The 25,212-nt window shown below is 38.8% G+C and overlaps 1 protein-coding gene across 1 annotated transcript in view; it reads right to left on the minus strand.

The window, feature by feature from the left end:
• The window catches only part of impg1b (interphotoreceptor matrix proteoglycan 1b), a 28,134-nt gene extending 3,984 nt beyond the window's left edge, over nt 1-24,150 (minus strand). Inside the window, exons 1-14 of the mRNA XM_030718575.1 lie at nt 23,731-24,150; nt 19,361-19,576; nt 15,508-15,674; nt 15,365-15,387; nt 15,009-15,043; nt 14,731-14,777; nt 14,476-14,622; nt 12,662-12,720; nt 12,277-12,476; nt 11,764-12,189; nt 8,175-8,821; nt 7,444-7,533; nt 1,494-1,713; nt 434-644 (exon numbers count right to left, since the gene is read on the minus strand). Coding sequence (XP_030574435.1) covers nt 434-644; nt 1,494-1,713; nt 7,444-7,533; nt 8,175-8,821; nt 11,764-12,189; nt 12,277-12,476; nt 12,662-12,720; nt 14,476-14,622; nt 14,731-14,777; nt 15,009-15,043; nt 15,365-15,387; nt 15,508-15,674; nt 19,361-19,576; nt 23,731-23,797 — 2,555 coding nt within the window. The 5' untranslated portion in view covers nt 23,798-24,150. The remainder of the gene's footprint in view (nt 1-433; nt 645-1,493; nt 1,714-7,443; nt 7,534-8,174; nt 8,822-11,763; nt 12,190-12,276; nt 12,477-12,661; nt 12,721-14,475; nt 14,623-14,730; nt 14,778-15,008; nt 15,044-15,364; nt 15,388-15,507; nt 15,675-19,360; nt 19,577-23,730) is intronic.
• Between the last annotated feature and the right edge of the window lie 1,062 nt (nt 24,151-25,212).

A 25,212-nucleotide genomic window follows, 5' to 3' on the forward strand; every position in this document is an offset into this window, starting at 1 on the left:
CAATTCAAAAAGCCTTTAAGAGTTGGATGCTACAATGACACAAAACTACGATAATAATTGTGGGAGAAAATGAGTAAATATACATTTTCCTCTCGACTGCACTGATTCCTGATTCCATGTCTTTAAATTTTATTAAACAGAATTGCAAAATTCAACATTTTTCAGCAGTCAGCTTTCAAGTCTTGGATGACCTTGAGTAAACTGCAAAGCAAGGGTTTAAAAAAAAATCCCTGCTCATGGTTAAACCAGCCTTGCAATTCAAGATAAAGTCAAAAAGAAGAAAAATAAAAACAAACATGATGGATTTCCAACTTCAAGGCTCTGCAAGTGACATCACGGAAACAAATGCAAAGACAGCCAGTCAAAAAGAAGTTAGCAAAAACTTTAAGGTCATTTTGTTTGTGCTGCCTTTCATTTATCAGCTTGGGTGTACCTGCAGGTGGCTCCATGGCCTGGGATTATTTCACACATGCCTCCATTCAGGCAGTAGTTTGGCTGCAGTGTGCAGGTGCTCTGACAAGGCAAGCCGTCCACAGTGCTGTAGCCCGGATCACACAGACACTCTGCCTCATCAGTCCAACTGTTTATCACACAGCGTGAAAACTCATTGCAGGCCAGGAACTTGCAGGGATCTGCCTGGTCAGCTAAAGGCAACAGAAACGGGAGAGAGGTGAAGGAAATGTAGACCAGAGAGGTGAATGCTCACCAGCACTAATGCAGTCACTCCCTGTTTACAGATTCAGAGGGGAAATAAAAGGACATTCTGACTGACATGAGTCTGCTTTCAGCATAGTGTGTTTATAATGAGGTCCCAATCATAAACTCATCTCATCAGAAAGATGCACAACACCTTATTTACAGTCTATAAACAGACAGCAGATAAGAAGTCCGGCCTTGTGGCATGGATGAGTATACAGTAATTCACTGCAAGTGCAGACTATGGATTTTTGTTCTCTATGCATACTTTACTCACACAACAGGGGAATGAACTGTGACTAACTTTGCTTGGAGACACACAAATTTAAAGGTACAGTGTGTAAAATCTCACCACTAGATGTCAGTAGTTTGCAGATTGCAGTCAACTAAATTCTGTTTTCTTACCCCTACCAAGTCAAATGCAGAATCCTAGCTACAGTGGCCTCTGTGGGACAAACAATTCTGCCCACCGTTCATCTGTAGTGACCATAGCCTATCAGTCGGCTGTTTACCTCAGCTCGCAATATGACTGTGGTGTCATTATGCTTGGTGTCCGCAGGCATCAGTGGTTGGAAGACATAATTACACACTAGTCAATGTATATTTATGAGCACGAAATTATTTTTTCTCATAAATAACCTAAAAAGAATACTTACTGCACCTTTAATTTCTCTTTAATTTCCCTGACGGAACCCTCCCAAAGGGATTAATAAAGTTTAATCTAATCTAATCTAAAGTTGTTCAGCACAAGTTGAACAGAAACAAATCAGAGCAGTGGCCACGCGAGGGCCTCTCACCTGGTTCAATGTCCAAGGAGCGACTGTCAATCTCAATATCAAGCCGTTTGGAAGCTGCGTTACAGAAGTCTTCAAGCACACAGTGCACTGCTTCTGTTACATTATAGGGTACGGGCTTGTCCAGTTTCATCCTGCTGTTAACCACGACACTTCCATTCCTGAAGTTAAGAATCTCCAGCTGCTTAAATCCAGTCAAGTTGGACTGTAAATATGGCAAAAGCTGTGGAGAATGAGAGGAAAAGAGTATTATTTCCTGAGAAACCCCTATTTATTCACTTTATTTAGCTGCTCTCTTTTAATGTTTAGTTCTTAGACATTAGTGAAGTTAGATTAGTGAAAAAATGCACGAAAAACACCATGAATTTCTTTCTTGACTTAAGAAAAAGACTTTCAATTTCAGTTTAATTAAACTATGCAAGACTCATACCACTCTGTGTCAGTAAAGACCTGCATCCTCCGAAGATGAAGACCGAGAGGAGGAGACTGTGTTTAATCCTGGGGTTTCTCTACCACTATGATTAAACTGCTTTTTTTTTTTTTTTTCTATTCAGGTCACTTTTAACAGTGTAAATGCTATGAATAGTTCATAATTAAATTTTGATGTGAGCATGAAATCCTGGTATCACTGCTCTGACTGTGTAATTAGATCCAGAATAAAATTAGGCCTGTGTTTATAGGCATTAGTATAAGAACATAGAGCCTGCTAACTCTAGTCGCAAAAGAGTCCAAAAACACAGGGAAAAAAGGATGCACTTAAAAAAGACTTACATGTCAACAAAGCTGTCTCAAATCTATCTACAGCATATACTGTACTGCTTGGTAAAAGATTTAATCTGAAGTGCATCAAAGTAACACAACGGCAGGCAGTAAACACTTATTGCCAGTATCTCTGCGTCATTTAACCTTAGTTACGCTGCTCTACAAAGCCAAAGTGCAGGAGCAACAGTCAAGACTGATTGGAGACCAGTATCCTTTTTATCCAATCTTTTTTTTTTAATCATTATTTCACAGAAAATATGAGTGTTTGGGGGGAAAATAGAGGTTATAAGTAAACTATTGTGCTTTAGCTGGGGCGACAGCCTTACCAGAGCTTTTTTTCCTTTTAGATTTTTTTTAAATGTTTTAGCATCCAATTCCGATCTAATCATAATGGGCAGAAAAATCTAAATTACATAAAGTCCCTCTTAGCTCATTTATATTTATAGTAACTGCAGGGTCATTTCTATGTGCCCAGGGTCCTATTTTGGCCCCCAGTTATGTCTGATTTTTTTTTTTCCCTGTTGATATTGTTCATAAGACACTATAACATTGCTTCAGCATCATCAACTGACCACTCATGTTGTTGTGTTGTCATTAATTAAAGAAAAGGGGGGACGGGGGGGTACCAAACCACAACTCATCTACTATGAGAAGAAGTACCAAAAGGAATTAAGTCCATGTATGCATGCAATTGTCATGAGTGAATGGATCAACACAGATTGTGATATGGATCTTGTGTGAAGTCAACAAGTCTCCAGCCTCTTCAAGAATTTGGTCACAGTCAGGTTTAAGAAAAGATCACGGTTGCAGTGGCAACCATATGATCGAAAGCTAGGCAGAAACAACTGATGGCAAACTTTTGCAACAAGTAGTATTTCTCTAAGTCACAAAACTGGATTGATTGTCCCAGAAAAGCATTATAATGATGCAGGAACAACACTATGCTGTCAGGTTGTTCTTCACATTTGTACATAATAGGAACATGACAAAGGAATATGAAATGCATAAAAAGGGTCCTGTGCTCTCCAGTTCTACATAGATGTGCTGCATTTATTTACTGCTATTCTAGTCTTATCAACCATTCAAAGTGCTTTACACTTTAAGCTATATTGATCCATTCACACGCATTCATTCAAACAGACTTACACACTGATTAGTGGACAATCTTGGCCTTGATCCCCAGATTTATACTGTATAGCACATAATCAGAAAGGGCCCTATGTTCCAAGGATATAATGTCAGCATGTAAAGCACATCAGAACCTTAAACATGCTCTATATTTGCTTGCATTATATAACACAGGTAAGGTGATAGTGTTGACACAAACACAATAGGAGGATGTTAGTTAGGCCCTGAGAGGAAAGGACCCCGGGAGGTAATGGTCCGTTAACAGCTATTTCTGCATCATCTGACACTAGTGGGATTTATACAATTTAAGCTGGTTAAGTTGATTGTAAAGGTGTTAAATTATAAATAAATAAAGTAAACTAACTCATCAGGTCCAATCGCCAAACAAGCTCAAGACTCAAGAACACATTCACTTCACTGCTTCTGTATTCTGTCTTTAAAAGGCAGTAGAGAGCACAGGACCAACAACGCCCGCTGTGCTTTAACTTCAAGTTATCTTTAACTTCTCACATTGATGTTTTTAAAATAATCGCACATACTCAGACCTGTAGTGAGAAGCCATTTTTTTTTGTGACTTTGGACTGATGGTGGTGGGGCTATTTAGGCAGGAAGGAAGTCAACCAGCTCAAGTAATGGGCCTACATCAATGTCCATCGATCTGAACCACTCTCCTTCAAGCCATTCCATGTTCACTACAGATGAGGCAAACATCAAACCACCACAGTGTGAGGGAGAGAGATTACGATGCTTTAGCAGGCCTGGCTGTTGAGAGGGAGATAAGAGGCCTTAAGGAGCTCTGCTCTGATCTGGTTATTTCACTTATCATTGACAGGCAGTTTACTCTCAGCTAGCTCCCTACAGTTAGCAGTCTTGCAGAGAAGACAGGAGCTTCTAGAGGGTCTGTCATCCAGAACAAATGGGCCACAGCTTGCAGTATAAGTACACACACAACCTGGTGTTTGGTCATCCATTTATATCCATGCAGAAAACTACTGAGTTATACTCGCCCACTTTAGATGACAAATGTAGCTCTGTTGACTTTCACACAAGGTCAAAGTTGATTTCTTCACAACAAACCTCACTAGAGTATGTACTATGACTCAAGAGATACTGCAGATTGCTATGTTGTGTAAATACGCTAAACCTTTGTAGAACGCATGGCACAAACATAGTTATAATTTCATATATTGACACAATCACATTTACTTGTCTGTGGTTACACATGTATCTACTGGTTCTTGCTTTGCAAAACCCAAATGAAACATCCCTTCACCTGCGTAAAAGATCCCAAGGAATATTATGCTTCCATAGAATATTTTTTCTGATTTGCTCTGATTTCCTTCCAACCTCCATATCCAGTTTTATTGGTTGCTTCACAAACCAGTAGGTACAGGAGTAATGGGGGGAGTGTGGCAAAAGAAAACAAGGGAAGGTATCAAGGAACTGTGGGCTAATTGTTTATATATATTTGTGCAAAACAAACAAAACACTATATCCATTTAAATGGGCTGCATAATATACATATTTGGCATTTCTTAGCTATTTCTTCTAGTTTTCAGCAATTTATAAACCAGCTTGGATAAGCTGGGGCCTTTATTTAAATAGCCCATTTAAAGGAAGATATATTGAGAAATCCAAATGGGTTCTGACAATATAAAGTATTGATACTTACCAGTTCAAACATCTGAAAACATTAGTTTTGCCAGTAAGCTAAATACATTAATTAATAAGGAGAACTGTAGAAAACACGGTTTGGGCAACCATTAAAGATTGGAGATGGAGTGTTGTTTCTATTATTGTTGTAGGACTTTGTAATATATATATATATATATATATATATATATATATATATATATATATATATATATATATATATATATATATATATATATATATATATATTATGTACAAAATATTTCTTTATGCAGTTTGTGTGTTACTACTGTACTTCCCACCTCACAATCTAGCCTCTGACCCAGTAGTGGGATAAGTATTGAAAAAAGTATCTATTCTAAACCTATAGCTTTTTATATTCTTGCATGCTATTTAAAAACAACTATTTAAAAAATAATCCCAATACATTATTTTCCACTTATTATTTTCTACTTGCTACCATATTCCCACCTGCCCCAGTAGCTTACATTCCCTATGCTCTCTGGCATTACAGCAAACACACAATCCAATTTGTATTGATGCAGTTTGATGCTAAGGCCTTTACATAACAGAACGCAGGGCTCTTCTGAGCGAGCCTAAAAATACCTAGGGGTAAGCCTTGAAACTAAACAGAGATGTCAAGTGATGCTTCTTTCTTTGATGTATGCTAACAGGTGCAGGTTTAAAGAGACATCCTCCTCATGTACGGTACATACATGCTAGCAGCTAATGCACATTTAAAAGCCATACAGAAAAAGATAAATATTTTTCCTTGAAAATGAAACAAATGTCACTTTTAAACATTCCCTTATGCACTTCATACACTCAGATATTTAAAACAAAATAACATCATCCAGCTTTTGATATGCTTTATTTCATTTTCCTGTTGCCAATAGTCATACATACTTGAAGTATGCCTATTATACCATTCAGTAATATTGTAGCAACATCCATGCAGATGTCCATGTAAACCTGACTGACATCACACTAAGCAGATGGAAACCATTAATAGCACAATGTGTGTGGTGCTGGAACTGACTAGAATTACCTAAAGCTGCTTACCTCAGGTCACAAATCAATGACTAAGGCAGACCAAAGTCCCATGATTCACACGACCCTGGGCTAGCTTGCTTTCTAGCTTATACAAAATTCATAAACCTGTATGACATTTCTACTATATTTGCTAGGCCTGCTATCATCTGTATTCATTTATTTACCCATTCACTCTCCAGGTTAATCTTTAAGGCCCCAAACAAGTAAAAATTACACAGGCTGATAAATGAGTGACAGTGCAAAAATAAACTCCAGGTATTGTAGTAAATAACTAACTACAGGAGACTTACGCTGCATACTGTATTAACCTGAAGAGGCTTACACTGTAGACATAAATATAAATTCACAGCCCAACATATATTTCACAAAGCAATTTTAGCTAATAGCACATTTACAGTACTTCCCACAGACCTTGTGAGCACAAAGAAATAGACTTTGCTTATAAAGTTCTTATTTAAAGGAATAGATCACAAATGTAGCTTTCTGTGAGTTATATGCTACTCTCGCTCTTTTATGTGAAGCAACAAAAGCAACAACCAGAATAGAGATGGTTAGCTTAACTTAGCGTAAAAAATGAAATCCTTAAAGCTCATTAAGGAAAAGTACAGTTGGACTGGTTTATTAACTTTTAGAGAAATTCATGGCTACCCTCTGTTCAGCGACATGACGGTGGCTCTCTTTTAGCTTGGAAACATCACTGTGGTAAGTTATGCTGCTTGTAACAGTTTTTTGTCAGATGATATTCCCCATGAGTGATATAAATTCTCACTCTAGAGAATCCTATGTTATACGAAACCTGTGAGCTGTAGGTTAGTTATTCCACCAAGTGAAACTATGCCATACAGCTACAGTAGCTACAAACTGTCTGCATGGCACCAAAGAATTTTACATGCATTCAGCCAGTTAGGCCTGAATGCATGTCTTTATGCCTGGTTTTGATTTTCTTGATTTACACACCTAGACGTTTTTAGGAAAAAGTCTAGGTGTGTTTTGCAAAAATCAAAAGAAAAAAAAAAATCGCTATATCCAATTTGCTTCATAGTACAGCTCAGTGTAAAAGAAAACTGTAGTACAAATCAAAAGATTAAGGCAAAATGCTCAAGCCCACCCAAAATCAGAACCAGACTCACAGATAAAACCTTTAGATATTAACAGCTATAGCAGAAGAGTAGATGGTCTACTACGAGGTTGAAAGTAAAGCTGCGATTTAAAGCTGAATAATTTAGAACTGTTAGAAATATTAAATGCTTTCATGATTTTTAGATACTGCATTTGGAAAAGGTTAGTTAGGAAACAAAGATTGTGCTTTCTCTGAAGCATTAGAGAAAGATTGCAGTTCCAATATGGAAAAAAATACCGGTATGGAGGCTAAAGTTGTCTGTCTCCTAAGACCAGATTTACTGGAAGCTCCAGGGTTTGGTGAATTTCTGGACCCAGAGTGCTGTGTCTGAGTGAAACAGAATCATTTTACCAGCTTTTCACTTATACTGCTGCCACAATGGCTCATCTGAAATGAAAGCATTACTATACTGCAATTTTGACCAAGAGTTTGGCGATTGTTTAAAGCCTTATTTCACTTTATAAAATATTTGTGAAAATAACATTTAATAATGAAAAATATATCCTTTTATAATTCACTACACTCATTTTTAGGATTAAAAGCAGTTGTGAGGATAAGGCTTATTGCACAGTGCTTCCTCACTAGTACAGAATAACAAAACACAGATTAAGAAACAACTTGGCGCAAACAACCCCATTTCCAAAAAAGTTGGAATATCTTTTTTAAGGTAGATAAAAAGTGAACACATTCTTTCAAAGACAAAAGAATCCTGAATTAAACATTTGATATTTTCTCTTTCGCATAGGGTTTAAGTGATTGGTAAATTATTCAGTTGTGTTTTTATTAGCATTTTACACAGTGACCCAGTGTTTTTGGAAAATGGGTTATGCTTTAAATTTGATCTACAACCAAAATAAATATTGCACAAATGATGTACGATCCCAGATTTCAGCTTTGGGCTACAGAAGAAAGTATGAGAATGAAACATGGAGAAGCATGATATCAAGCACAAAAGCTTGTGTACCTACCAGTTCAAGAAATGTATTCTCCAGTGTCTTATACTCAGGAGAGCTCTTGTTGAACAGGCCATCAGAAAACATCATGTTAGTGACCCTCAAGCTAAAGAAAACCACTAACTCTTTGCTCTTATCCACTGCTGTTGTCAGAGGTGTGCTGGCTTGTCTAATGATTGGTGCAGCAGTGGATTCGTATGGGCGTTCATCAGATTCTGAGGCGAATCCACTACCACTCTCCTCTTCCTGGGGCTTGGACATTTCAGATTCTGTACCATTCTGACTCGGTCCTTCTTCCTCTTGAATATTTGAACTCTCAGCAGTAAGATCCACTGAGACCGGGGCTACTCCACTGTGCCCTCCACTTGACTCACTGGCATCCTCAGGGGTTTCACTGCTCTCCACAGGGGATGGCAGAAAGTTCACATCTGTTTCTGGTTCACTGCCTTGGAATGTGCCCTCAAGCAATGATGGGGTGGAAACTGGGGCTGCTGTTTCTGTGATAGACATCTCCAAAACTGTGGGATGTGTAGGCAGTGGTAGGTCAAGGCTAACCTCAGCATCAGTCACAGCTTCTTCAGGTTGGCGGTTTATAGTTGTTACAGAAAAATCCTCATCCTTTTGCTCTGGATGCTTATTCCCCCCATCAGCTCGTCCGGGTTCTTGTAAAGTAAGACACAACAGGAAAAGGACCAAGGTATTTGTATTTACATACATACATTTGGACTTATTTTTATGTACAACAAGGACTGCAATACGTGCAGAGCCAGGTTGAAGCAAGGAGCAATCCGCATAGTGGCCAGAGGTGCTACCTTCTGGGAACTAGAGTTACATTAGTAACTATATTTTTCTTTGAGAACTTTTTTTGGTGGAACCGTTTGTAGCAGTTATTCCCACAAGGACATCTTATGACCTTGATCAACTTATATAAAAAAATACTACATCAAGTATATTATATATAATGTTTTGTGGTGTACTTTTACATTGATTTGTTGCACAGACGACAAAATGACTCATTGTCTAGCTCGACTAATGTGCAGGCCACTTATGCATCATAGCATGATGTTTCAGCCAAATCTTGTTATCTCCCTGCTTTGATCATTTGACTGCATGTTTGAGGCCATGCCAGTTTATTCTGTACCCTGATTTTTGCTGCTGTTGCTGTTAGCCAAGCCACTTCAGTCATTGTAATATTCACTCCATGTTATAACTTATTGACACACCACTTTTTTTTGTTTTTGTCATTTTATTTTGATTTTAGAACCAGTGTAAAGAACCAGTTAGCCTTGCTTAGCTTACAAACTGGAAGTAGAGTGGAAGAGACTCTTGCTAGAATGCTAAGTCTTACTTGTTTAATCAATACATTAACAAAAATGTAAAAACACTGATTTGTGGGTTTTTATGCGGTATACTTACTTCAAATGTGGTCATTAGATTTGTTGTATCAGAATCAGCTACAGTCATGTGAATACAGTTATGTGAAAAACCAAGTGCAACCTTACTTCTTCCATAGGAATTAAGAGAGTAAATAGCAGCCAGGTGTTGCTAATTAAATGCAGTTGATTAGTTGTTCATCAGCAATCAGTCTGGTGCATTCAGGTGTGTGTTAACACAATACCAAGGAGGCAAGACATCAGGAATTGTTGTAGAGAAGCAATTGTTGCTGCCCATCAATGTGGGAAGGGTTATAAAGTCATTTCTAAACAATCTGAAATCTGTCATTTTATAGTGAAAATAGTTACTCCCAAGTAGAAAACATTCAAGACAGTTGCCAGCAAATTCACCAAGGTCAGACCATGCAATGCTCAGAAAAATACCCCCCCAAAAAAAACAAACGGTGCATCTCAGACTCTATAGGCTAGTTAGCATATTAAATGTTAAAATTTGTGACAGTGCAATTAGAAACAAATGTGGGTTTTTAGGAAGGGTTGCCAGGGGACAGTCTCTTTTTTCTGAAAAGAATGTAATAACATGGCTTAGCTTTGCAAAGTTGCATCTGAACAAACCACAACACTTCTGGAAACTAAAAAAAAAACTGTCATGCAGCAGGACAATGACCTAAAGCACAGCAACAAATCTACAACAGAATGGCTGAAAAAGAAAAGAATGAAAATCTTGCAGTGGCCCAGTCAAAGTCCAGACCTCATCCTGATTGAAATACTGTGATGGGACCTTATGAGAGCTGTGCATAAATGAATGCCAACAAACATCAATGAACTGAAGTAACACTATAAAGAAAAGTGGGCCAAAGCACCTCTGCAACAAAGTGAGAGACTGATAAAGTCATACAGAAAACAACTGCTTCAAGTTACTGCTGTTAAAGGTGGTTCTAAAAGCTACTGAATCATGGGATGCAGTTAGTTTTTCACATCTTTTTCACATGACTGTAACTCCAGGACAGTTAAGTAATGTATTTCTTAGACATGTTAAACTATTCCTCTCAGTAGCTTTAGGGCTGGTAAAATAATCACATTTCAAACCATGTGATGGTACCACAAAATGGTCTTTATCAACTTGTTCCAATGCTTTGAAGCTGCATAATGTTCACACTGTGTAAAATATTCAAACCCAAAACTCCATGTGTATGACTGCACCATTCCATTAAATAAAAAATACTGCAGATGTGTTGCGCATGATTTTATATACACATTTCTCCTAAAGCCTGAGGACATGCCTGACATATTGTGTATCCTTGGAAACTCCTCTAGAATTTAAAATGAAGTTGTTACTGGTTTAAGTTTGCCTACACAGCATGAGAATGTAATGACTTGACCAGTGGCAGGTTGCTACTTATTAATGGGTTTTAATATGACATATCACCTCAGCAGGAAAGATTTCCATGTGCAAAATTGAACCACCAAATCTAATTGTACTGACATTCCCATTTCCTCTGAAATAGGAATGTCAGTACAAATACATTTGTAGAAAAAAAAATAAATTATTTATCAGGTGTGTTCTACTGCATGTTAAGATTTAAGTGATTTTTATATGATTTGCAATTGTTTAAAATCAACATGACAGATATATTACCATATTAGCTATTTCCGGTACCTTGTATTACCTAGTTCAAGTTACTTTCAGGCTCAGTTATAAGTAATAAGGTCACATAAGCACCCAATAACTGTGGATTACAACTCGACTCATTACATAAAGAGTTGTCACCCTTACTTCTATAATTGTAAATTTTCATACTACTCAAAACCTTTTAAATGGCTTTGATATGCAAAATAGGGGTTAAGCATTCTTTTTATTTGTCTTTTCTGTTACTTTTTGGATATTTATTGATAAATATTTGGTATTGTAAACTGCTTACCTCGCCTGAGGTTCTGTTGTTTGATTTACCCACTTAAGCTGTTTGTGCATCTAAGCATCCAGCCCTTAACAGGAGGTCATCCTCCAGCAGCTTTACCACCATTAAGAGTAACAAGATATAGAAAACCAATAATGATGGCAAAGTTGTTGAGTTGTTCTGAGGTTCTTCCTGTTGTCTGTCAATACCTTTTAATGGAATGCCCACCACACAGACCGGTGGGTTAATCAATAAAGCTTTGACTTCTTGAAACATCCTGCTTTATAAACAACACTTAACCTGAAGAAGCCTTACCTTCTGTCACCTCTTCCACCGATTCACCCTCACCTCCGTCTTCATGTTCAGTTGATGCTGTCTCCTCCACCTCCATCTCTGCTTCCTCCACCTGCTCTGTGATAGTCTCCACTTTTGTTCCTGGTGTTATAATGACTTGCTCTGCAGCATCTTCTGTGGACTCCTCTTCTACTGCTGCCATTAAAGGGTTCTCCACTGTGACAGCGGAAGTGACTTCTGGGAGGATGTTGGGAATGAAAGGCACGAAGGTGTGTGTTTCTGGCTTGACAGTAGAATCTTCTAATGAGGTCTCAATCACTCCCAAGGTGGGAAAGAAACTTTGGGTGAGAGTGTTGAGCTCTGTGGATGCCTCTGTGGTGTCGTCCTCAGCTATTACAGTCTCAACAGGGTTTATGCTGAGCTCCGCAACTGGATAAACTGTGGTTACTGAAAAGGAAGTGTTAAAATACTCCCATGCTGCAACACTAAGCTAATACTTAATTCAGGAAAATGTGAGTATGATATTTTGCTTACCAGCCTCAAAGCTGAGTGTTTGTATGTCCAGTGGTAGTGATGTTTCCTGTTTTAAGGCTTTTACAACGATGTGCTTCAGTTTAGGAGCATTTACATCTTCGTCGGCAGCTGCGCCTGGCTCCCCATAAGCCTCAGGTTCCTCACTGAGCTCCGTTTCTCCATTAAAGACCACAGCGTAGCGCACAGACACATCCTCCGACCTGAGCAGCAAGCCATATCATCTCAGGAACCCGTACGGCACACAGACGTCAGTGGTAATGGATATCAGCAATGAAATCTTTCAATAAAAGCTTTTTCAGGAGAAGACTAAACAAAATTTTACTACAATAAATTTAGTTTTAAAACATTTTTACTAAAAACCTTAATTAAAACTCATTCAACTCACCGAAATCCAAGAACACTAATCTCTTTGAATCCTGGAACTTTTTCAAACACATGAAGCATCTGCATTAAAAGAAAGAAAAGAAAGAAAACAACATCAAAATAAAATACATGAATTTTCTATTCTTTACTGCTCAAAAAATGAGGGGAACACCTGAGGAATGTTTAACTTGAATCCACCCTGGAAGCTATGGAATGGATAAATATGGTAATCATAAGGCATATTTTATGACAACATTATTATTATAATAAAATACATTAACATTAATATCTACAACATTATTCAAACATCTTAGGCCTTAAAAGCTATCTGTATAGGTAAACAATGCACGACACTATTACAGAAAGTTTTTCTTGTATCACAATTTTGATATTTGATTGATTGATATGATATTTTATTGGACTGTTTTTATAGAGTTGCTTATGAAAGCATTGTTGCTGCTCCCTTCACCACACATGTGCTGCTCTAAAAACTGGGTCCTGTGAAAACTCTGTTCAGCCCCACGCAGAGAAGCATGTATATAAAAAGATACACAACACATCTACAGTCTTTTTATTGAATGAAATGCTGCAGTCATGCACATGGGGTTTTGGGTTTGAATATTTTACACAGTGTGAACATCATGCAGCTTCAAGTTGATATGGAACATGTATGGTGTTGTCAGCTAGTTTGAAATGTGATTATTTTACCAGCCCTCAAGCTACTGAAAGAAATAGTTTATCATGTCTAAGAAATGTATGACTTCACTGTCCTGGAGTTAAAGTCATGTAAAAAAGCTCTTGATGCAGTCCTGTGAAATACTAACTACACCCCATGATTCAGTAGCTTGCATAACCACCATTAGCAGCAATAACTTGAAGTAATCATTTTCTGTATGACTTTATCAGCATCACATAATTGTGTAGGGACTCTTCTTTATAGCATTGCTTCAGTTCACTGAAGTTTGCGGGCATTCACTGATGCACCGCTCATCTGAATCTGGTGGAGGCCTGGACTTTGACTGGGCCATTACACCACCTAGAACCTTTTCTTTCTCTGGCATTCTGTTGGAGATTTGTTTCTGTGCTTGGGATCACTGTCCTGTAGATTATGGGCAGACATCTCCACTTTGGTCTCATCAGTCCAAAGGACATTGCTCCAGAAGTCTTGTGGTTTGTTCAGATTCAGTTTTATGAACCTAAGCCATGCTGCCGTGTTCCTTGTAGAGAGAGGAGGCTTTATTCTGGCAACCCTTCCAAACAAGCCATACTTTTTCAGTCTTTTTCTAATAATACTGTCATGATCTTTAACATTCAATGTGATAATTTTTTTTTCCCCCCAATTTCTCTGAGCATTGTACCATATGACCTTGGGTTGAGTTTTCTGGGACAGCAGCTCTTGGGAACATTGTGACACTCCAGACCAGCAAACAGCTAAGAATTCTGCTTTCGCAGAGGTGCTCACACATGCTGATGACCTGGCTGCTATTTACCCTCTTAATTCCTGTAGAAGCAGTAAGTCTACTTAGTTTCTCACAGAACTGCAGAGTCCCATTAAAACGTTCTTTTTCACATGACAGCACACATGTTTCTTTAAAGAAAGTCTATGTTAGTAGCTGTTTGAGCTGTGGTGCGAATCTGTCACTGCTCACGCTCATTTAGAAGTCTTAAGTCCTTCAGTTGGACTTAAAGCTGTTAAATCAATCAGGGTGTGTGTCAGACCTTACACTACAATGTTGCTACGTAACACTGTCATCAAGAAGGTGCTTTTGTTTTTATTAGGAAAATAAAAGGAGATACAAAGGACGATTTTGTTTAAGAACAGATGTGTAAACTCACTTTATCTTTGAGCTCTCGGGCGATGTCGTACCGTGGAGCTTCAGGGTCACTGAGCAGTTCGCTGTATGTCGGGTCCACAACGGTGATACTGAACTTAACAATGTACTCCTCATAGTTTTCTTTTATCATGTTGGGGTTCTCTTTAACCTGGCAAACCAAAAGCCGTACAGCATGTTTTGTTTTTTTTAAACTCCCAATTTAAAAACGGTGAAACTTGACAATGAATTAAGGTCACAACTGTTATAGTTAACCTACCACATCAGCTTCAGTTGGAAGCAGAATCACTGGGGGAGTCCAAGTGCCTGATACAAAACGGCATCATACAAGTTAAATTCTGATATCATTATGAAATTTTTAATGACAACCAAAGAGTTCATTAAGGCCTCAGTTACACAACCACTAGTCAATGAGTCAAGGAATGCATATTTTTCCCTAGCGACCAATGGTTGTCAGAGGGTTGCCAACCAATCTCCCGGCCTGTGTGGCTGGGACTTAAGTCATCTATCTTTCTTGAACATTAATATCAAACTCACAATCACTTCCTGGCTCTGGGGTCCCAGCTTCAATTCTGAAAATGGAAGAAAAATACAGGTTAGGAATCTCATTTCTCCTTTTTCTGCAGAACTTCTACAATTCAGTTTTACTGTACGCTCAAGGGGACATGGAGCAGATGGCACAAGTATTTGCTGTAATGTTTAAGGAATTGTCACCTTGACATCTAAATCCCCAATATTATTGTATTTGTAATGACGTGTGAGAGGTGTTAAAAATGCTGGCAATTACTGGACACTTTACATGGTTACAGAACAGGAAAAAGGGTGTTTCCTTACTTGAGTGCATTCTTAAAGGAATGACTGCACACACAGAAAGCACAGATGTTTGCACCTACCCTTCATTTTCCTCAGCAACTCTCTGGAAAAAAAAATAAATAAATAAAAGATATCAGTTATTACAGCATTACACCGAGCAAACAAGCATAGAGCATAAATGTGCTGTTATGTAAAAGTGGACTTGAGGTGATTCCACACTCACTCTGGCGACCATGTCCAGGTGCTCCTGAGAGCTGCTGAAATTCGTAGCCAAGTCGTCCATGCAGAGGTTTTCATGCTGGCAGGTGTAAACCCAGGCTCTGTACTCCTCTGAGTCTGGCACTCTGTCCAAGAAGATCCGAAAAGCTTCCCAGATCGCTTCCTGACAAACTGAAAATAAATCACAAACAGATGACATAAACAGACAGGAGGCGAATTACAGTACAAAAAAAAAAATCAAATAACTCAGGTTTGTTGACATTGATTTAGAGATTAGAGTTGGCTTATTACTACCTTCAGGAGGAAGTTTTACATATGAACGCACATGCAACAATACCTCATAAACGTATTAAATCACAAAACAGATTTAATGTGAAATAATGGGGACTGGAAGAAAGGGTGTTACCTGTTGATTCATAAATGTCAAACTGCATATTTAGGAGTTATTGTGTATCCATGACATTTTGTGAATATTAAAATTATAAGTGCAAAGATATCCCAAAGCTACATTATTTTTTTTATCTGCATCTGTGGCTGAAACAAGCGCCATATTGTCCAATAACTTGATGCCTGTGGGAAATTTATTCTCTCATAAAGTCATTTCTATAATGATATGAGGACTTCTCATAAACCAAATTAATCCTCTTCATTTTAAAATCATATGCCACCACAGCTGTTTTGGGACAGTTAAACAATGAGTAGTAATGGCAAAGGCGGCAATCAAATCAGTGATAACCCATCTCTCTTAGACAAGGGATTGTTGCAGTGTAGCAAGCCTCTAAACAATTAAATAAATGTCAACTTGTATGCGGGAGTATTCAGTGAAATTCATCAAGATTTTGTCATGGTCCTGGGCCGTCTGCCCAGCGTTTTGTGTTTAGCTTTATTTTCCCTGAGTTTTTATTTCCCAGTTTGTTTTGATGCTCTTGTTCCCTTCGTCCCTCTCTCCCCTGCTTCCATGGTCTTGTCTGTTTTGTCATTTTGTCTTGACCCTGACCTCCTGTGTTTTCTTATTGAGTTTTATTCCTAGTGTTGTGACTAGTCTGCGTCTGTCCCGTGTCTGTGTGGCAGTCCCCCGTATTTAGTCTGCGTGTACCTTGGTTAGTCACTTCCTGTTTTATTTTGCCAGTCTTGTGTTCCCTGTGCTTTTTATTTAGTTTTGCTTCCCCTATCTTATTAGTTTCATTTGCTTCACCTGTTTCCTCTTGCCCTAATTACCTGCTGTGTATTTAAACCCTCAGTTTTCGTCTGATCATTGTTGCGTCATTGTCTGCGTTTCTCCTCCCTGTTGTGTGTTTCCCAGTTCACATATTCCCTAGTTCTCCCAGGCTTGTTTTTTGTGGTTTTGCCTAGGTTGAGATTTTGTTGTTTTGTTTATTTTCTCTTGTGAGCCGCAGCATAATAAAGCTGTCTAAGTTTAGCTCAGTGTTATGCGTCCTGCATTTGGGTCCTACCCTTCACCCACACAGCCAACCATGACAGATTTAGAGCCATAGCGCATACAGTTAGGTCCATAAGTTTTTGGACAATGATCTTTTTTTTTTTGTAGTTTTGCCTCTGTACATCCATACAGTGGATGTTATATTATCCAATCAAAATTTAACTGAGGTTCAGACTGTCAGCTTTAACATATGGAGTTTAGTAAAACTATTGCATTAACTATTTATACACATTCCCCTATTTTCAGAGGCTCAAAAGTAATTGACAATTGACTGACAAGCAGTTTTATGGCCAGGTGTTGCCTGGTCTCTTGTTATTCCATAAGAAATGGAGCACAGAAAGATGTGGAGTTGATTTCAAGCACTGAACTTGTATTTGTTAGCTGTTCACTAGAACTGTAAACCTTAGGTCCAAAGAGATGTTGATGCAAATGAAGAGAATATCATTACAATAAAAAAAAAACTACAAAAAAAAATTATACTCCGAGAGATAGCAAGGACTTTACCAGTGGTCAAATCAACAATTGATTACATTTGTAAAAAGAAGAAATGTAATGATTACCAAAATTTATTTTGGTTAAGAAAACCCCTTCACAAGGTAGGCATGTCACTATCAAGATCAACAATCAAGAGACACCTTCATGAATACAGAGGGTTTACAACAAAGTGCAAACCATTGGTTACACTAGGCTAGATTCGACTTTGCCAGGAAACAACTAAAAGAATTATGTGCAGTTCTGAAGAACGAATCTTTAGACAGATGAAACCAAGATGAACATGTACCAGGTACAGTTAACAAACACTCTGACCTTGACTACTCACATTGAAGCTCTGGTTAAAGAAGCCCAGCAGCGCATGCTCTTCCTGAGATGGATGAAAAGAGCACACCTCCCCCCTCCGATTCTTACCACCATAGAGAGCGTGCTGTCTCCCACCCTTACAACGGACTGTTTTCGTTACTGGCCTCTGGAAAGAGGCTCCGGAGTCTTAGATGCAGAACAGCCAGATTCAGAAACAGCTTTTTTCCATATGCCATAAGATTGCTGAATACCAGATAAGACGCTGCTCATTCCTCTTAACTACCTCATGCTACTTGCTGCTACTGTATATATTGTCTATATACTTTATATTTTATTGCTAAATTTTTGTACTATATTTTACACACAACATTAACACTAAATTTTAGAATTTTAGACTATGTCAAGCCATAGCAACGAAATCTTGTTCTTATGCACACTGTACTGTGTAAATTTGAGTGACAATAAAGTTTGTTTAAGTCATGACTGAAGATAATGAAAGGAAAGCTCATGGTCCAAAGCATACCTCATTATCTGTCAAACATGGTGGAGGCATGTTATGGTATGGCCATGTATGGCTGACAGTGGAGCCAGATCACTAGCATTTATTGATAATGTGACTGCTGGTAGAAGAAGCAGGATGAATTCTGAAGTGTACAGGGCTGTACTCTCTCCTCCAGTTCAGCCAAATGCTGTAAAACTGATCAGACAGTGCTTCACAGTGCAAATGGATAATGACAAAAGCAAAAGCATCTCAAGAGTTTCTCAAGGGAAAAAAATGGGATATTCTTCAATGGCCAGGCTAAGCCTGATCTCAACCCAACAGACCATGCTTTTCAGTTACTAAAGACAAAACTGAAGACACAAAGACCCATAAGCAAGCAGGAGCTAAAGATCGATGCAGTAAAGGCCCAGCAGAGAGGAAACGCAGCATTTGGTGATGTCAGGCAGTCATTGACTGCGAAGGATCGTTATCCAAGTATTCCAAACAGTCCTCATATTTAAAGTTCTGCTAGTTGATTCAAATTACGTTTGAGCCTCGGAAAATGGGGGACTTGTATAAAAATTGCTACCATTCCTAAACAGTTAATGGAATACTTTTGTTAAACCTCTTGAATTAAATTTCGATCACATATTGTTTGTTTGATTTAAAATCTACTGTGGCAAATTTCATAGAGGCAAAGTTGCAAAACAAATGTCAAAATACAGTTCAGTTCAACTCAGTTCAGTTTGGTTTTATTCATATAGTGTCAAATCACAACAACAGTTGCCTCAAATCACTTTATATTGTAAGATGAAGACCCTACAATAATAATGTCATTAGGTCCATATGCCCAAAAGCCTATGGGCCTAACTGTATTAAGGATTTCTTTTTTTAATTTATCATCTTTGCAAAATGTTCTGACTGCTTAAAACATCAAAGCAGTCAACAGTTTATTCAACTGCTAAGACATAACTGTTTGATCACATCCTTTATTCTCATTTGACACAGAGTAAATGTCTCAGGACAGGCTTATTGTACTAATACACCCAGTAATGATTATGCATAAAGTAAATGTTTAAAAAGTGCATTTACAGCACAAGCTCACATTAAAGTCTAACACTGGTTATTTCAGCTCACCTCTGAGTTTGTAATAGGCCCGATGGCTGCCGATGACTGCTTTCACACTCTCCTGGGGACACACTTTGACACCCGTAGTGAAGATCGCTGACCTCTTTACCCGATGTCCACCCTGCTCTGCTCTGACATTGGCTGCATGACGGACTGACCTGGAAGCTTCCAGAAAGTGTCGGTACTTTACATCCCTAAGTCCAGAAAAACCGTGGTCATGAAGGTCTGAAAGAGCCACCAAGGAGAAATTATTAAGTCAGACAGAAATGTTTTTACCGGCAACATGAATAATCAAACACTTCATGATAAGTGGCTGTAATTTTGTGGACTGTCAGGTTGGTGTGAGATTCCTCACTCAGCAGTACAAGTGTTTGTGTGGATGATTGGTATAATTAACAACTGATGGGTGACAACACAAAGGTAAAATTGCACACCCTGTACTAAATGCTCTGTAGTGAGTCACATACTGTGCATAAATTAGGCTGAATGGTTTGCATTAAACAAAAACGTGTTTCTTTGTTATTTGCATTTTTAACAGGTTCATTATTTCTTGCCAACTAATCCGACATAAGCGTATATTTGTTTTTGAAGTAGACATTAATTTCCTGTTTAATATCACAGTGAATTACAGACCTTGTTAAACAGGTTCGTCAGCCTTCTCTGGTGTTACGAGATAAACACTGACAGCATAAAAATTAATGGATTTTCTGCTTCTGCAAAGTGAAGCCGCTGCACAAGTGCCTTAAACCTGCAATGTTTTTAATGGTCACCAGGGAGTGACCCTTCTGGTTGCAAAAGACTTCTGGTTGTATAGAAGTCTTATTGATTAACAACTTGTCCACCGCATGTCATTAGCTAATAAGCATGCAGGTTCACAGTCACAGTGGCAAAAAACACTCAGACCGAGGCTTTGTAACCGGACTTCACAAACCAATGAGGACATCTCTGCATCTCTATTTTTTAGACCGTCTATAGTGATAATGCCCCAGCTCTATCCTTTCATCCAAATATGGTCTCATCTAGGTTTAAAAAAAAAAAAATTAAGACGGAGACAGACAAAATACATTCCACATATAACATCACACGTTTTAAAAGGTGACTCACAATACATACATCCAGATTTATGGAAATGCAATACTGAAATACTGGAGTGCCCTTTCAAGTAACCCTCGTTAATCTTGTAATATGAGGAAATGGGCAGTCAACATTCACTATCTCTAGAGAGAATTTAATTTGACAGGTAGTTTATTCAGCAAGGTGGCATCTTTTCAGTTGTCCTACGGTATGTTTGCTGCTGCTTGCATTACCACCGCTTATAAACAGCATTTGTAGTGAAGAGAAAATCAGACATGGAGTGCATGTATTTTAGAACCATGTAGTCCAAAGACAGCCTCTCTATGTGTGATTATTTTTTAAGGTCACTGACTGGTTCAAGCTTCTAGGTTCACTATGGAATGAAAACACCTGGAGACTAAATCTTAGAGGTGTTGGTTTGTGACTGGAAAAATGCAAAGATGTAGAGAAAGTCTTTCTAAGGCACAGTTCAAATGCCCTTGTGCGGCTTAAGCCACGTTGCGTCACTGAGACTGGCCGGTGACCAAAAGAGTAAATGATGAGTTCGTACTGGGCCACGTCCAAGTGTGAATGAGCAGAAATGCGTGCTGTGGATTACCACGGAATAAGAGTGTGCATGTACAGCAAACCTTAAAGAGATTAAAATTAGCTACAGTGGTTAGAACAAAGGCAATCCTATCAAATGAAAGCATTCAAGAAATGTTACTGATTTCCCTATTTCCATGAATATACTGCTCAGATACTGCACACAGGATGAGAGCTGCTCTAATTTTCCCAATCACTTTAATGAAATAATCTTCACAAGGATCAGTAGCACTGGTGACTTACAGGAAGGTAATTCTGCGCCATTACAAAAGCCAGTGTGCCAGTCAATGCTCTCCAGCACAGTTACCCCATTGAATAAAGCTATTTTAGAAGAAAGGATTCATTGTGGTGCCAGGTGGCAAACCTCAGAGGACTTCTTAAGAGAATAAGCTGGGATTTATGAGCCCCAAAACAGAGTCTGGAGGTCATTGAACCCAAATAGGAAATTGTGCCTCTTCAGGATTAGGAAATAAAATGAAGAACAGAGACAAATAGAAACAGCAAGTGAGTGCTGTTGCAATTGTGTTCGACTCAGAGCTTATCACTGAAGATGGCACATTTCTGGGAAGATACACAAGCTGGACAATCTGTACTTGAATTCTGCATATCTATGAAAGCAAACTGAGCTGTTCTGCATGACGAACCAATGCAGTGTGGATCATAAACCTCACATGTGACAGTTTCAAGAGGGAGCATGCTGTCAGCTGTGAGTGTGCATATGAACATATACAGTGGGTGGACACAGCTTCTGAATGTCTGTCATTGTGCAATGTTATAAATTATTTTTATTGCAAAGCTGTTACATTTGTGGAGTATGTGTTTCAATTAAGCAGCTGGGAATGCTTCTGTACAAACTATCTTAGTCAACTGTATTATTTTAAGCTTATTTAATTAATACCAGACTGTACACAAAAGATGGACTTAGCCTCCCTATCTGTATAATCTTAATCAGCGGCCTTATAATTGACAAGTTGCTACTGTATCACTTTGTCAGTCTCATCCATCCCTCACTCATCATGTCTTGTTTAAAAGAACTCAAATGGTGACAGAAAAATGCTTCACTTGAAGCTTCAAAACAGAAGTCCACAAATTAACAGTCCCAGACTGAAACCCAGTTTGTTTAGTGCCATAACAATTTTGGATCAAGTAAATAAGGACCCGGTCACATATGTCTAGGGACTGGTCCTTGAGCAACTGGCAACCACCAGTCGTGAGGGAAAAATGAGTGTTACCTGATCGGTTGCAAATGGTTGCTGAACAGGCAGTCGGTAGGAAAATAACTGCTAAAGTCACAGGCTTACCCGTCACAAGGAAAAAGTTGTATTCCCCAACCAGCTGGCAAAAATCTCTTTGTTTTTGCTTTGGTTGCGAGCATATTACTGTGGTTGTGGTTTGATGAGAAGTCTGCAAATACCATACAGCTACCATACAGAGATGGTGATGCTTTGGTTACTAGTAGATTGATGCAGTAGCCTGTAGTTTTTCCATGTTTGTCTGCAAATACTCGCTAACAAGTAGCCTTCAAAGTAAAAGTTGCACCCTTTGAAACAAGTTGGCTGCAGTGCTGGGGCACAACCTTTACTTTGAATGTTAGTTGTTAGTGAACATTTGCAGACATACACAGTACCATTCATATGAATGGGTAAGCATGTCCAAACTTTTTACTGGTACTATACTGTACATGAAATACTAGAGACAACCATGTACAACCATGGCTGCTAACAACCAAAGCAACTAATAGGATGTTTTTTGTTTGTTTGTTTTGTCCAGCATCATGTGCAGCTGATTTGACTGATGAAAAACTTTACAATGGGCAACACTGTTAAATCCAGATTTAGCATAACACCAAGAAAATGCAAAGAATGCTGAGGTATTTACATTGTAATCTGGGGGACATAGCCTCCAGTTTAGAGACTGTCAGGCAGACCCATTCAACAAACAGTTTCCAAACATTTCAGGAAGTTAAGCTACCAAATCATGTCTTTTTTCCTAAGATTCACAGCACAACATTTGAACTGGTTTTGCTTGAAGCCTGACTTGCACATGCATAGACACGAGGGCCTGGGCGAAAGGAGGGAGTGTTGGCACGGGCCTTAATGCCCAGTGCATCCGCAAAAAGGCCCCACAGCAGAATTACAAGCCAGAAAAGATTAACGTCCTGCGACACTGGGAACAGAATGGCTTTTGTTTCCTTCAGGATAATGAGCTCACCCGGGCACATCACACCGAACAAGACAACCAGCGTGGATGCAAATGTTATCCCTGTTGAAACTTTGCTATCTTTCTCAGTGAACACCTATTAGATGTCGCTACCAGTTTAATTCAGATTGAATATTCATGACCTTAAAAGTGGCTCGCTATCTGCTTGACATTTGCTTGACATCTAAAAATCAAAGATCTTTCTGAGGGTGAGGTGGCATTTTGTAGCTTGCAGGGAGACTACTTTAGGGAACAGAATCTCATGCACATAAAACAGGAATATCCTGTTGCACCTGAAGTGTTTCACCTCTAAGTTTCTGCTTTTGCAGTAGAATTTATTTGCCAAATTTTAGTATACTATGAATCAGATGCTTACTGTTTTAGTGACTTGAAATAAGTGCCATCTTAAAGACTAACTGGAGATAGATTGTTGTCCAGCGCTCAATGAAATGTGCTTCATAGTGTGTATATTTTTTAAAAAATGTCAGTTCATAATGCCCATCTTTTGACATGATTCTTACCTTTGATTTGACTTGCATGGAGGGTAAAGAGACACAAAGTTAAGAATAGTCCCGACTTCAAAAGCATGATGGGCTAATTTTTGAAGCCTGATGTTATCATTTGTAAAGAGACTGTGGCAATCAGTAATAAAATCCAGGATCTCTTTATCTCAAGTCCTTTAGCAGAATGCATAAAAGTCTCCTCATCAGTGCGGACAAGCTCTTGGCGGGCACCAAAACTCAGTTTCTCCAGTTGTTAGTTCCTGGATGCTGTACGATCCCAGTACACAATAGAGGTGACTGCATGAATGGATGAGCAGCAGGAGCAAGGGAGGGAGGAGAGGTAGAAGAAGAGAATGCAGGAATGGATGGTATTTTGGCTCAGGAGTTTCCTTCCATGCTGTCAGTGTAACAACAGTGACGAGGTTAAAAAAGCAGGCTCTGCTTTGAGTGTAATCTCTTTACCTTCTTCTCGCTGCTTGTAATCCTTGAGGGGGGGGCCACGTGGCTTCATGGCCTCATCCTGTTAGTCACCTTCTGGACCCTCGTCTGTCAGCTGAACAAAAGTGGGGATCTGCCAACCAGCCAAGACCAGATAACTACTCCCCACAGTTGCTGGGGCTTGATCACACACAATCAGCCTCTTTGTGTGTTCTTGTCCGCCTCTACATGTAACTGTCAAACTGTCCAAGTCTTCCTCTTTTCTTTGTCAGCATGGATTCCTTAACCTCTGGGTGCCCACAGTATGTTTGTTCTTCTCGGGCCAAAAATTTAGATGTCGAGAGAGGTCAGGACTGCAGTTTTGTTTTGTCATGTGCACCGAGCTGCCAGGCAAACAATGTGCTTTGTTATTGTTCTTTCTGTACAGGCAAATTGATCCTTTAAGCCCTTTCCTCTAGATGCAAAGACTGTCTCACTACTTATTTCCAGTGTTTGGCTGCTAGAGATGAATGTTACTGATCTTCCTTCCCATTATGAGTTTGGTTATCTGAGTAATTTACCTGAGAGCATTTCCTACGGTGTCTTTTTGTTCCTCAGTTGTAATCTGTGACTAGTTCTTCTCATCTCCCATCCCAAGATGTTGTAACACTGACAGCTATGAAATAAGCAGTATCCTCAAGATGTGATGGCTGCACTGAAGTCAGCAGGCCTCTCCTGTTTTGGTGTACCAGTGTGGAAAGGCTCTGTGTTGTTAGTCTCCACCCCCCCCTACCCACATCTTTCAGTGAAGAGGATTAGCAGCTCTTGTTAGTTAGATTTTTTTTTTTCTTTTTTTGCAAAAATAAGCCTGTTCACTGTATGCATAATCCATCTGTGCAGTTTTTGTACATACTAATCTAATCAAATGATTCTTCCTGAACCTTAGGGTTCATTTCAAAACAAAATTCCGCTATTATATATATATATATATATATATATATATATATATATATATATATATATATATATATATATATATATAGCATCAACACCAGTGCTTGGTGAGAGAGCAGTCATAGGGGA

The sequence above is a fragment of the Archocentrus centrarchus genome, chromosome 22 (assembly GCF_007364275.1).
Source record: "Archocentrus centrarchus isolate MPI-CPG fArcCen1 chromosome 22, fArcCen1, whole genome shotgun sequence".
Taxonomy (NCBI): domain Eukaryota; kingdom Metazoa; phylum Chordata; class Actinopteri; order Cichliformes; family Cichlidae; genus Archocentrus; species Archocentrus centrarchus.